This window comes from Tamandua tetradactyla, chromosome 19 (genome assembly GCF_023851605.1).
Source record: "Tamandua tetradactyla isolate mTamTet1 chromosome 19, mTamTet1.pri, whole genome shotgun sequence".
NCBI classification, from domain to species: domain Eukaryota; kingdom Metazoa; phylum Chordata; class Mammalia; order Pilosa; family Myrmecophagidae; genus Tamandua; species Tamandua tetradactyla.
Window position 1 is genome coordinate 55968217 of NC_135345.1, and position 14353 is coordinate 55982569.

The window sequence follows — 14353 nt, forward strand, 5'->3', positions numbered from 1 at the left end:
ACCAATAGTTACAAAGAATGTTTTCTTGATTCCATGTTAAGCTGCTTCATTCTCACCAAAATATTTTTGTAATCTAAACATTTAAACTTTATTAAAATTCACTAAGAAACATCAGGGAATGCTAGTGTAGAATTATGGGTCACCAATACAAAATAAAATAATTAAATCTACAACTGTACCATTATATGCTGAATTTACGAACAAGTCCTTTTCTCTAAAAGTGATGTTTATCATTAGGCAAGATAAAACATCCTGCAAGTCTTCTGCAGTGTCATAATATTGCTTCCTCATGCTGAATTTTCATGATTACTATTAAAACATAAGTAAGACCAACAATATTATTTTTCTCGCCTCTCCTTCTGTTCTAGTTTGCTAGCTGCCAGAATGCAATATACCAGAAATGGAATGGCTTTTTTTTTTTTTTGGAGTTTTTTTATTTTATTTTATTTTATTTTTTTATTAACGGAAAGAAAAAAAAAGAAATTAACACAACATTTAGAAATCATACCATTCTACATATGCACTCAGTAATTCTTAACATCATCACATAGATGCATGATCATCGTTTCTTAGTACATTTGCATCGGTTTAGAGGAACTAGCAACACAACAGAAAAAGATATAAAATGTTAATATAGAGAAAAGAAATAAAAGTAGTAATAATAGTAAAAAAACAAACAAACAAACAAACAAACAAAAAAACAAAAAAAAACCCTATAGCTCAGATGCAGCTTCATTCAGTGTTTTAACATGATTAATTTACAATTAGGTATTATTGTGCTGTCCATTTTTGAGTTTTTGTATCTAGTCCTGTTGCACAGTCTGTATCCCTTCAGCTTCAATTACCCATTGTCTTACCCTGTTTCTAACTCCTGCTGGACTCTGTTACCAATGACATATTTCAAGTTTATTCTCGAATGTCCGTTCACATCAGTGGGACCATACAGTATTTGTCCTTTAGTTTTTGGCTGGACTCATTCAGCATAATGTTCTGTAGGTCCATCCATGTTATTACATGTTTCATAAGTTTATCTTGTCTTAAAGCTGCATAATATTCCATCGTACGTATATACCACAGTTTGTTTAGCCATTCTTCTGTTGATGGACATTTTGGCTGTTTCCATCTCTTTGCAATTGTAAATAACGCTGCTATAAACATTGGTGTGCAAATGTCCGTTTGTGTCTTTGCCCTTAAGTCCTTTGAGTAGATACCTAGCAATGGTATTGCTGGGTCGTATGGCAATTCTATATTCAGCTTTTTGAGGAACCGCCAAACTGCCTTCCACAGTGGTTGCACCATTTGACATTCCCACCAACAGTGGATAAGTGTGCCTCTTTCTCCGCATCCTCTCCAGCACTTGTCATTTTCTGTTTTGTTGATAATGGCCATTCTGGTGGGTGTGATGGAATGGCTTTTAAAGAGGGGAATTTAATAAGTTGCTAGTTTACAGTTCTAAGGCTGGGAAAATATCCCAATTAAAACAAGTCTATAGAAATGTCCAATCAAAGGCATCCAGGGAAAGATACTTTGGTTCAAGAAGGCCAATGAAGTTTAGGTTTCTCTCACATCTGGAAGGTACATGGTGAACACAGTCACGGTTTCTCTTTCGGCTGGAAGGGCACATGGTGAACATGGTGTCATCTGCTAGCTTTCTCTCCTGGTTTCCTGTTTCATGAAGCTCCCGGGAGGCATTTTCCTTCTTCATCTGCAAAGCGCTGGCTGGTGGACTCTCTGCTTCATGGTGCTGCAGCATCCTCTGCTCTCTCTGAATCTCCCCCATTCTCCAAAATGTTTCCTTTTATAGGATTCCAGTAAACAAATCAAGACCCACTCAAATGGGTGAAGACATGTCTCCACCTAATCCAGCTTAACAACCACTCTTGATTGGATTACATCTCCAGGGAGATGACCTAATTATAGTTTCAAACATACAGTACTAAATAAGGATTAGAAGAAACAGCTGCCTTTACAAAATGGGATTAAGATTAAAACATAGCTTTTCTAGGGTACATACATGCTCTCAAACTGGCATCCTCTCAAACTTCCCATGAAATAGAAACTTACATGTCAGCCTGTTTTAATCATTCTTAACTGTAAGTTAAAATCTTTAATGATTTTCTAAATTAATACTGAGAACTTTTAAAAACAATAATGATTAATTGAAGATATTTCTTTTTTTTTAATTTTTTTGAAGATATTTCTTATATACTTTTGAGAATCTCTAAATTGAATTATCCTACTGAGTGATTAATTTTTTAATAGGTAAGAAATTTTCAGAGAAAAAGCATATAGCCACAAATTAAATTAACTATTTTTACTCAAGGTCCTAAATCATAGGCTTAAAGTCATGTGGACATAAATTAAAAGAAAGTGCATGGTCTGTTCCATTATTTCCATTCATAGGTTTCTTTGGAAATAAATAAGAAACACAGAAAACTTGGAATATTTTTTAGGCCAATATGAGTCAGAAAAAGGATAAGTCACATAACAATATTAATGGATCAGTACAGATTTCGGTTGTGTTGAAGGCAACGAATATTCTGAAATATGCGAACGTTTTTGAAATGACATGTAAACTACAATTCTACCACATAAATTAAAACAAGATAAATATATAATTTTAAATCTCTGATTATAAAGGCACTAGTAAATAAAATATTCAGTATATAAACTCTTCAAAGCCATTTATTAAATATTTCTATTTGTTATCATTATCACTACTTGAACTATTACTGTTATCACAAATAGAAGTGTTTCTAATTGAGGATACCATCACATCTACAATGCCTTTTTTGGGGTTTTCTTCCAAATCAGTCTGTATTGCTCCAACTTCTGCTAGTTTCCATTCAAGTTCTGCAAAAAATAATCCATCATTAAATCAGATAAAATCCTTGGAAGAAATGAAAAGAATTTTTCATCTATATAAAACAGAAGTTGATTCTAATAAAAATTAATGTACAACTAGTACATATTCAGAACTGGGTACCAACTAAAATAATATATATCAAAATGCACACTGGCTATAGCTCAAGTTATATTTAAATGGAGAAATTATGGTTAAAATATTCATTATTTTAAAATGACTGAAAATAAGTGATTGCAAAGTTCAAATTAAGAAGCTAGGAAAAGAACAATAAAGTAAACCCAAAGTAGAGAAGAGTAATAATGAAGAAAAGACTTTAGCGAAAATAGAAAAATAAGAACAATATGAATGTCCAACAAAATTAAAAGCAGCGTCTTTGAAGAGACAAATAGTCATACCTAAAACTGACCACAAGAAAGAAAAAAAGAAAGAGAAACTAAACAAAATAAAGAATTTACATGGGACATAATGTAAAGTTTTTTAAAAACCTTGAGACTGCTATTTTTAAAAATGTAGGTACTTTAATGGGAAAATTTCAAGAAAAATATGAATTACCAAGCTATATTCAAGAAAGAAAACCTTAATAGACCAATAAGAAAAAGAATGTAGTTGAAAACCAAAAATCCCCCCATTCCTGAAAATTCATCATTTTGATAAATTACTCCTAAATACTACACAAATAGATGAACAGAACATTTGCAAGAAAAATTGCAAAATATTATTGAAAAACATGAAAGAAGACCAAAATAAGTAACAACATATTTCTCATTCATGGATGAGAACACTCACTGTTATTAGAGTGTCAGTTCCCAAAACTGATCAATAAAACACTAATCCAGTAAAAATTCAAAAAGATTTTTCACAGAACTTGACTAATACTAACTTCATGTGAAATTTTGAAAAACATTTGTTATCCTAGACGTAATGAGAGTATTATAAAGCTATAATAATTAACACAGTGCCATATTGACCTAGGATTAGACAAATACCATTAACATATATTAGAGACTTCAGAAATAAAATGAAGCATTTTTTCAAACCAAGATAAATGATATAGGAAACATTAAAGACCAGTAGGGGCTTCCAGTTTCCAGGACAGCATGGAAGGAGCTTGGAAATAGGCACTCCCATCCTCACAAAAGGAAAAAATTGAAAATTAGCACTCTTTTTAGATCCATCAGAGAACTGAGGTCACATGACAAACCACTGCCCTCAAAACGGAGGGGTAAGCAGATACAAAGAATTACAGTTTATCTGGAACAGAAGGCAATGCTAGAGTCAGCATCAAATAGGATTTCTTAATGGATAATAGACTAAATGCTGGAGGCTGAGGATGGGGTAGAAGGAGAGATAAAAACTGGAGGCTCGGTCAGAGGTTGGGCCCCACACTTTTTGTGAATTTTACCTTTAGGGCCCCACTGAGTTCCCACTGTGGAAACCAGAGAAAATTCCCTTCATGCTTCCAAACCAGTATAGGGAAAAATAACCATTTTGAAATACATCCAGAGCACTCTGTTCGCCATAACAGATGTCTGCCCTGAAGAAAACTATTTTACCAGAGGCTGACAAAAAAAGGAAGAGAAATATTCCATTCTAGTACTCTGCAGGCTTCCATGTGACGAAAGGAAATACTCAACCCCAGACCCCTCTAGCCGAGTGTCTTACCTAAAGGGTGAGAAAAAAATCTGAGATGGACTTGTGAAGGTCACAACCCAGGGACACAGGTTCTATAAAAGATTGAGACTTAATCATAGGATTACAGGATGCTTGTCTTCCCCACACACATTACCAAGACAACTGTAGAGCTCCTGTATGACAGCTGAAAAGAGCTGCAAAGCTTAGGCCCTATTTAAGAATGAGTCTCCAGGAAAACCAAAGACAACAAGAGAGACATAAACAACGACACCAAAGGAAAGTTTCCTTTGTAGCCTCTGACACCCAGAGCTACAGCAAACAATAAACACCGCCTAACTTATGGTGTGAAAAACTGAAAACCTAACACCAAAGGCATATTTAGTTCAGTTCCTTTTACCTGATACATCATGTACAACTTTCAACAAAAAATTTCAAAGCATGCTAAAATGCAAAAACGTTGTCTGAAAAGAGAAAGCAAGCATCAAAACCAGATTCTGATATGGTAGAGATTATGAAATTATCAGGCTGAAAATTTAAAATAACTGTGATTAATGTGCTAAGGGTTCTAAAGGAAAAAGTGGACAACATTCAAGAACTGATGGGTAATGTAAGCAAAGAGATGGAAGCTAAGAAAGAATCAAAAGAAATTCTAGAAATAAGAAACACTGTAATAGTAATGAAGAATGCCTTTAATGGGCTCATCAGTACAATGTGCATGGCTAAGGAAAGAATCAATGAGCTTGAACATAAGTCAATAGAAATACCCAAAACTGAAATGCTTCAGAGGAAAAAGAATAAAGAGGGATCAAAATATCCAAGAACTGTGGGGGCAATTACAAGAGGGATAGCATATGCATAATGGGAATACCAGGAGGAGACAAAAGAGAGAAAAGAAGAAATATTTGATATAATAATGGCTGAGAATTTTCCAGAATTAATGACACACAACCAACCACAGATTCAGGAATTGCAGAGGACACCAAGAAGGATAAATATCAAAAATATATACATCTAGGTATATCCTATTTCAACAGAAGGAAATCGAATAACCATGCAAGGAAAAAGAGAGTACAGTAAAATGTTTAAAGTGTTGAAAGGAGAAAAAACAGCAACCTTGAGTTTAGTATCCAACAAAATTATCCTTCAAGAGTGAAGAAGAAACAAAGACTTTCTCAGACAAAAATTGAGGAATTTGTCTCCAATATATTGGACTTGCAAGAAATATTAAAAGAAGTTCTTCAAGAATGTGATATAGGTCAGAAATCCATATCTGCATGTCATGGTCAGGTTCATGTGTCAACTTGGCCAGGTGGTGGTACCCATTTGTCTGGTTGGGCAAGTGCTGGCCTGTCTGTTGCTGTGGGGACATTTATAGAATTAAATCATGATCACATCAGCTACATCCACAGCTGATTCCATTTGTAATCAGCCAAGGGTGTGTCTTCTGCAATGAGTGACGTTTAATCTAATCAACAGAAAGCTTTTAAGGAGAATTCAGAAGAGACAGTTTCTCTTTTCCTGCTTCAGTCAGCAAGCCTCTCCTATGGAGTTCATCCAGACCTTCCATCAGATCTGTCAGCTCCACAGCCTGCCCTACGGAATTTGGACTGTAAGTTTCCATGTTTACGTGAGACATTTTTATAAATTTTATATTTACAGATATCTCCTGTTGATTCTGTTTCTCTAGAGAATCCTAACTAATATATTACATAAAGAAAGAGTGTTCAAGAAGGAATAAATATACCTAAAATAAAATCTTTCATTTTTCTTATCATTAGCTGCTCTAACAGCTAACAGTGTACAAAATAATATTAATATATTGGATGATTACAGCTAATGGATAAGTGAAGTTTATGGTATCATTGTTAAAAGAGACAGGAGGGAGGAACTGGGAATATTGTGCTATATGGTATCTGCACTACCTATGTAGCACTAAAGTGTCATTAGAAAGGGGACTTAGATTAATGTAAATGTATATTGCAAATGTTAGGGCAACTATGAAAACAATTTTTAGAAGTATAATATATATGCTAAGAGGGGGAGATAAACTGGAATCTTATATAATGCTCAAACAATAGAAGTAAAAAAATAAAAAGTGGAAGACTTAAAAAATAAACACAGAACAAGGGCAAAAAATAGAAAATAGCTACAAATATGCCATATATTTATCCAACTACATCTATAAACCCTTTAAATGTGAATGGTCTAAATATACACATTAAAAGACAGAGACTGTGGGAGTGGATTAAAAAAACAAGATTCAACTGTATGTTATCTACAGATAACCCATTTTAAATATAAAGACACACATGGATTAAAATAATGGATTGAGAAAGATGCACCATGCTATCAGTAAGCAAAAGAAAGCTGGAAAGCTATGGGTACTCCCTTGGGGGACTGGGGAGAAAGGACGAAATATTCTACTTCCCCATTTGGAGAACTCCTGGGATTCTCGCAAGCAGCGGCCAACCAAATCAATAGGCTGAGTCCTCAGTCTTGGGGTTTGCCCCTATGAAACTTATTCCTTCAAAGGATAGGCTAAGCCTACTTATAATTATACCTAAGAGTCACCCCCAGAGAACTTCTTTTGCTGCTCAGATGTGCCTCTCTCTCTAAGTCAGCTTGGCAGGTGAACTCACTGCCCTACTCCCTATATGGGACATGACTCCCAGGGGTGCAAATCTCCCTGGCAATGTGGAACATGACTCCCAGGGATGTGCTGGGACCCTGCATCATGGGATTAAGAAAGTCTTCTTGAACAAAGGGTGAAGAGAGAAATGAGACAAAATTAAAGTTTTAGTGGCTGAGAGATTTCAAACAGAGTTGAGAAATTACCCTGGAGGTTATTCTCATGCATTAGATAGATATCCCTTTTTAGTTTATGGTGTATTGGGGTGGCTAGAGGGAAGTACTTGAAACTGTTGAGCTGTGTTCCAGTAGTCTTGATTCTTGAAGACGAGTGTATAATGATATAACTTTTACAATATGGCTGTGTGACTATGAAAACCTTGTGTCCAACACTCCTTCTATCCAGGGTATAGACAGATGAGTAAAAAAGTATGGATAGAAAATAAATAAATAATAGGGGGAATAAGGGGTAAAATAAATTAGGCAGATTGTCATACAAGTGGTCAGTGAGAGGGAGGGATATATGCGTTTTTTCTTTTTATTTCTTCTTCAAGAGTGATGCAAATGTTCAAAAATGATTATGGTGATTAATACACAACTATGTGATGATATTGTGAGTCATTGTTTATACGTCATGTATGGACTGTATGTATATGAAGATTTATCAATAAAAATATTTTAAAAAAGAAAACTGGAGTAACTATATTGATTTCAGACTATTCAGATTCCAAAAAGCAAGGAAAGGCAAAGGACTACCTGCATTAAGTCACTCAAAAGAGTACCAAGGAAAGAGGGGAGTAAGGCTAGTCAAAGGGGGGAGAGACGGCATTCACTCAAACTACTGTAAACTGTAAAGGAGAAATTCCTATGGCCTCTAGCAAGCATCAGCCCAGGAAAAGAAGCAAGCCCCAGGACTCTGTCTAGACTGATAAGAGAGCCTATAATTTGCATTTTTTTTCAGGCTGATCTTCTTCATAGGACGGCTAAGCTCTGAAGAAGATCAAAAGTCAAAACAGAGCCAATTTGCAGAGTCAGTGAAAGATGTTTTCAGCTTTGGTTTATTTCTTTTGATTAGCTCCTAGCATTCACTAGCTGAATATAAACTTAAGGAACAGAAGCTCAAGGATTAAATCCCAGAGTTAACACTTTAAAATATTAAAATGTACAGAGTGCCACAAATAACTGCAAGATAAGGAAACAGTAAATGATGCTCTATCCAAAGGAACAAGAAACCATCAATGAACAGTATCAGACTTTGAACTTACTGTAGAGAAATTTTGAAAAAATGATCCTCAGTATGCTCAAGGAGATAAAGGAAAACACAGAGAAAGAATGAAAGAGCATGAGGAAAATAATGAAGGAAGAATATGGTTATCTCTTTGAGATTCTCAACAGGAACCAAACAGAAATACTAGAATTGAAGGATGCAGTAACTGAAATGAAATATTCCCTGGATGGTTTCAACAGCAGATTGCAGGTGACAGAAGAATCAGTAATTTTGACAACATGAAAACTGAAATTACCCAGGTTGAAGAGCAGAAAGAAAAAGGAATAAAAAAGAATTAATTGAACCTTGGTAGTATCATATGTACCAATATATACATTATGGAAGAACCAGAAGGAGAAGAAAGAGAGAAAGGGGCAGAAGGAATATTCAAAGAAATAATGGCAGAAAACTTCCCAAATTTACAAAAGACAATAATACGCATATTCAAGAAGCCTATCAAACCAGAAACAGGACAAACTCAAAAGGAATCATGCCTAGACACATAATAATTCAATTGTCCAAGGACAAGGGCAAGAAGAGAGTTATGAAAGCTGAAAGAGAAAAGCAATAATTTATGTACAAGGGAATCCCAAGAAGATAAAATGTCAATTTCTCTTCAGAAAACATAGAGGCAAGAAAGTAGTGGTATGAAATATTTAAGGTGCTGAAAGAAAACAGTTGTCAACTGAAAATTTTATATTTAGGGAGGCTTTCTTTAAAAACTGAGGGCAAGATTAAGACAATTCAAGATAAACAAACAATGCTAACTTGAGTTCTTCAGATTGAAGGAAAAGGATATTAGATTGTAGATGGAAGTGACATAAAGAAATAAGACCTCCAGTAATGGTAACCATATGGGTAATTTAAATGCCATACTATTGTTTCATATATTTTGGTACATACGCCTTACTTTTTACAGGTACTAAGGCATAAAATGCAAAGGTATAAAAAGTATAGCTAAATCTGTGGTTTTGGACCTACAATGTACAAAGATATAATTTGTAATAAGTACAAAAAAAATAGTTGGACAGAGGGGCAAAGGAACAGTGAATGTGTATGTTTTTGAAGATAAGTTGGTATCAACTAAAAACTAATTATTACAGATTTCAAATGTTAAATTTTAACCCCATAGTAACCATAAAGAAAATATATTCAGAAAGAAATGAGAAGGAACTCAAAATGGCACAACACAAATACAGACAAACAAATATGGAATAATTGAAGGTAAAAAAAGTTAAGAATTACAATGACAAAACAGCAAAATTGTAGAAGAAAGTCATTCATGATACTTACTTTAAATGTAAATGGATTAAACTCTCTAGTCAAAATACAGAGATTGGCAGAATGGATAAGAGAGCATGACCCACCACATTCTGTTTACAAGAGACTTACCTTGAATTCAAAGACATAAGTAGGTTGAAAGTGAAACTATGGAAAAATATATAACATTCAAAACCAAAAGAGAGCTGGGGTAGCTATACTGATATCAGATAAAATAGACTTTAAGCAAAAAACTAATAATGAGGGATAATGAAGGTCATTATAAACTGATAAAGAGGTCAATTCAACAAGAAGACATAACAATTATAAATACATGCCCCTAAAGCAGAGCCCCAAAATATATGACACAAGTATCTATAAATTTTAAGGGAGAAAAGAATGGTTCTACATTAATAGTAGAAGATTTCAAAATACCACTATCAAAATTGGACAGAACCTCCATACAGAAGATCAACTAAGGAAATAAAAGAATTGAATGATACTCTAAATCAGCTAAACCTAACAAACATATATATAACACTTCACTCAACTGCAGTAGAACATAGTTTTCTCTAAGGCTTATGGATCATATTCCAGAACAGACTACATGTTAGGCCACAAAACAGGTGTCAGTAAATGCAAAAATATTGAAATCATGCATACAATCTTCTCCAATCACAATGAAATGAAGTTAGAAATCAGTAACGGAAGGAAAAATGGAAAATCCACAAATATGTGGAAATTAAACAAAACATACTTTTAAAAAACCAAAGAAATCACAAGGGAAATTAGGAAATATTTTGTGGTGAATGAAAAGGGTAATACAATATACCAAAATATATGGGATGCCACAAAGACAGTGCTGAGAAGGAAATTTGTAACTCTAAATTTTTACATTTCAAAAGAAGAAAGATTTCAAATCATGGACCTACCCTCAAAACTGGAGAATAAAGAAAAAGAGGAGCAAACTAAACCCAAAAATGAGCAGAAAGAAGGAAATAGCAAAGATTAGAGTGGAGATAAATAAACTAGAGGAAAAAAATAGAATCAATAAAACCAAAAGTTGGTTCTTTGAAAAGATCAATAAAATCTACAAACCTTTAGCTAGACTGACAAAGAAATAAGGAGAAGATACAAATGACTAAAATCAGAAATGAAAAGGGGAACATTATAACTAACCTCACGGAATTAAAAAGGACAATAAGAGGATACTAAGAACAACTGTATACCAACAAATAAAATGACTTAGATAAAATGGACAAATTCCTAGAAATATGCAAACTACCTACACTGACTCAAGAAGAAACAGAAGATCTCAACAAACCTATAAACAGTAAAGAGATTGAATTGGTAATCAAAAACCTCGCAAGAAAGAAATGCTCAAGATCAGAAGTCTCCAAGGGGGAATTTTACCAAATATTCCAAAAATTAACACCTTTGATCAAGCTCTTTCAGAAAACTGAAGAGTATGGAATACTTCCTAACTTTTTCTATTAGGCCAACATCACCTTCATACCAAAGCCAAAAAAACACACTCAAAAACCATCAAACAAAAACAAAACAAAATACAAAGAAAGGGAAAAGCCAATCATCAAATTTATATGGAAGGGTAAAAAGCCATGAATAGCAAAAGCCATCTTGAAAAAGAACTAATTTGGAGGAATCACAAATTTGTGATCTTCCTAATTAGGAAGGATCTTCCTTCCTGGTCTTAAAAGCTGTTACAAATCTCCAGTAAAAACAAACAAAATTGGCACAAAGACATATAGGCCAATGGATTGTAACTAAAAGTCCAAAAATCAAACCTCACATTTGTGGCCAACTAAATAGACAAGCGTGTCATGTCTACTAAGTGGGGGAAAAGAATGGTCTCTTTAAAAATAGTGCTGTGAAAACTGAATGCTCAAATGCAAAAGAATGAAAGTGGATCCTTATCTCACACACAAAAAAACCCAACTCAAATTTGATCAAAAACCTAAAGACCTAAATATAAGCCAGACTTACAGAACTCCTAGAAAAAAATATTGGGAAGTATTCTCACAATTCTGTGTTAGGTAATGGTTTCTTAGACTTTAAACCCAAAGTACAGGCAACTAAAGAAAAAAATAAATCAGTGGGACCTTTTATGTATCGAAGGACTTAATCATGAAAGTAAAAAGACAACCTACAAATATTTGGAAACCACATATCCTATTAAGGGTATAACACCTAGAATATATAAAGAAATCCCAGAAATGACAAGCAAGTCAATAAAAAATGGACATGAAAACATATGTAACATCATTAGTTATTAGGAAAATTAAAATAAAAACCACAATGAGATAATACATTTCATAACTACTAGAAAAACTATTATTTAAAAAAAAGGGAAAATTACAAGTGTTGAAGGTGTGGAAAAATAGGAACACTCATTCATTGTTGGTGTAAAATGGTACAGCTACTGTGGAAGAGAATTTGATGGTTCCTTAGAAAGTTTAAGTATAGAATTACCATATGACCTGGCAAACCCACCTTTAGGTATATATCCAAAAGAATTGAAAGCAGGCCCTCGAACTGATATTTGCACATCAATGTTCATATTGGCATTATTCACAATTGCCAAAAGATGGAAGCAATCCCATGTCCATCAATTGGTAAATGGACAAATAAAATGTGGTATATACATACAATGGAATATTATTCAGCAAAAAGAACGGAATGAAGTTCTGAACAGTCAAGAACATAGATGAATCCTGAAGACACCAATCATATAGAGTGAAATAAATCAGATTTAAAGAACATATATGATCTCATTGATATGAAATAATTAGAAGAAGCAAATTCAAAAAAACAAAAACCAGACTACAGGCTACCAGGATGGGGGTAGAAGATTGGTGTTATTGCTTAAATTGTAAGTTTCTATTTGAGTTGATAGAAAAGTCTAATAATGGATAGTGAGGATGGTAGCATAACTTTATGAACGCAATTAATAGCATTGAATTATATATTCAAATGTGATTAAAAGGAGGAAATTTTAGATGGAATTTTAGAGGAAAATTTAGATTTAAAAATTAATTGAAAAAAACACAGGAATCTACAATACTGTGAACCACAGACCATAGTTACTAATACAGTTGTAAAAATGTTCTTTTGTGAATTGTAACAAATTTGCCACACTAAGGCTAAGTGTTAATAATAGAGTAGTATATGGGAACTTTGTATTTTATGCATGATTTTTCTGTAAACCTACAACTTCTCTAATAAAAAAGAACAAAATAAAAAAGAAAGGAAAATTATCAAGGATGAGGATAATAAAGGGGTCAATTCTCTAACAGTCCTGAAAGACCTAACAGTCTTGAATGTATATGCACCTAACAACAGTGTCAGAATATGTGAGACAAACTCATAGAACCGCAAGGAGAAATAGGCAAACCCATTATAATAGTTGGAGACACCAATACCCCTCTCTCAGTAACCAACAGATCCAGCAGGCACAAAATCAGCAAGGATATAGTTTAGTTGAACTGAACAGTACTATCAAGCAACTGGACTTAACTGGCATTTTCAGAATACTTCAACAACAGCAGAATACACATTCTTCTCAAGATCACATGCAACAACATTCATCAAGACAGACCACATCTGGGCCATAAAAAGCACTTTAACAATGTTTATAACAGCATTATTATAACTTGTCAAAATGGGAAGCAACAAGATGTCTCTCAATCGGAAAATGGATACAACCATACAATGGAATATTATTTAATGATAAAAATAAATGAGCTACCAAGCTATGAAAGACATGGAGACAATTTCAAAACATAATGATATGTGAAAGAAGTCATACTGTATGAGTCCAATTTATATGACATCCTGAAAAAGGTTAAGCTATAGAAAAAGCAAAAAGAGCAGTGGTTGCTAGGAATTCAGGAATGAATAAGTGGAATACAGGAGATTTTTAAGGTAGCTAAAATATTCTGTGTGATACTGTAATGGTAGATCCATGACATTATGCATTTTTCAAAACCCACAGAACTATACAACACAAAGAGCGAATCCTAATTTAAGCTATGGACATTATTTAATAACAATGTAACAATATTGGTTTATCAAATGTAAAAAAATGCACTATGCTAATGCAAGATTGAGTAGGAGTAGAACAGACTGTATATGGGAGCAGGGTGGGAAATAGGATAGGGAAGTTGAGGGGGTGTGGTATATGGGAACTTTATGTACTTTCTGCATAATTTTTCTGTAAACCTAAAACTGCTCTAAAAAATAAGGTCTATTTTCAAAAATCAATGGAGAAGTGAAATTTTGATAATTGGGGTTGGAGCAACTGGATTTTCTCAGAGAAAAAAAAATAGGATACAGTCCTTATATCATGTCATACATAAAAATAAACCCCAATGTTGTTAAAGGTCTAAGTTGAAAAGCAAAACTATTAGAAGAAAGTATAGAAAAATATTTTCCACCTTGGAAATAGAGAAGAGTTTTTAAAGAAAACATAAAATGTAGAAGATATTTGAAAAGGTTAATTAATTTGACTACAACAATATTAAAACTTTTGTCTGACAATCAAAACGATGAGCATAACTGGTAGTATACATTAGCAATATATGCAAGTAGTTTACAGAATTATACACACACATACATACACTTACACACTCCTATAAATATCAATAAAACAACACAACTGAAAAATGGACAGGGCATACAAT

At 33.6% G+C, this 14353-nt stretch overlaps 1 protein-coding gene across 2 annotated transcripts in view; it reads right to left on the reverse strand.

The window, feature by feature from the left end:
• Positions 1–2667: 2667 nt before the first annotated feature.
• Positions 2668–14353, reverse strand: part of PDCL2 (phosducin like 2) — a 60962-nt gene continuing 49276 nt past the window's right edge. For both annotated transcript variants that reach the window (XM_077136915.1, XM_077136916.1), the window contains exon 6: positions 2668–2853. In XM_077136915.1, coding sequence (XP_076993030.1) covers positions 2699–2853 — 155 coding nt within the window. In that variant the 3' untranslated portion in view covers positions 2668–2698. The remainder of the gene's footprint in view (positions 2854–14353) is intronic.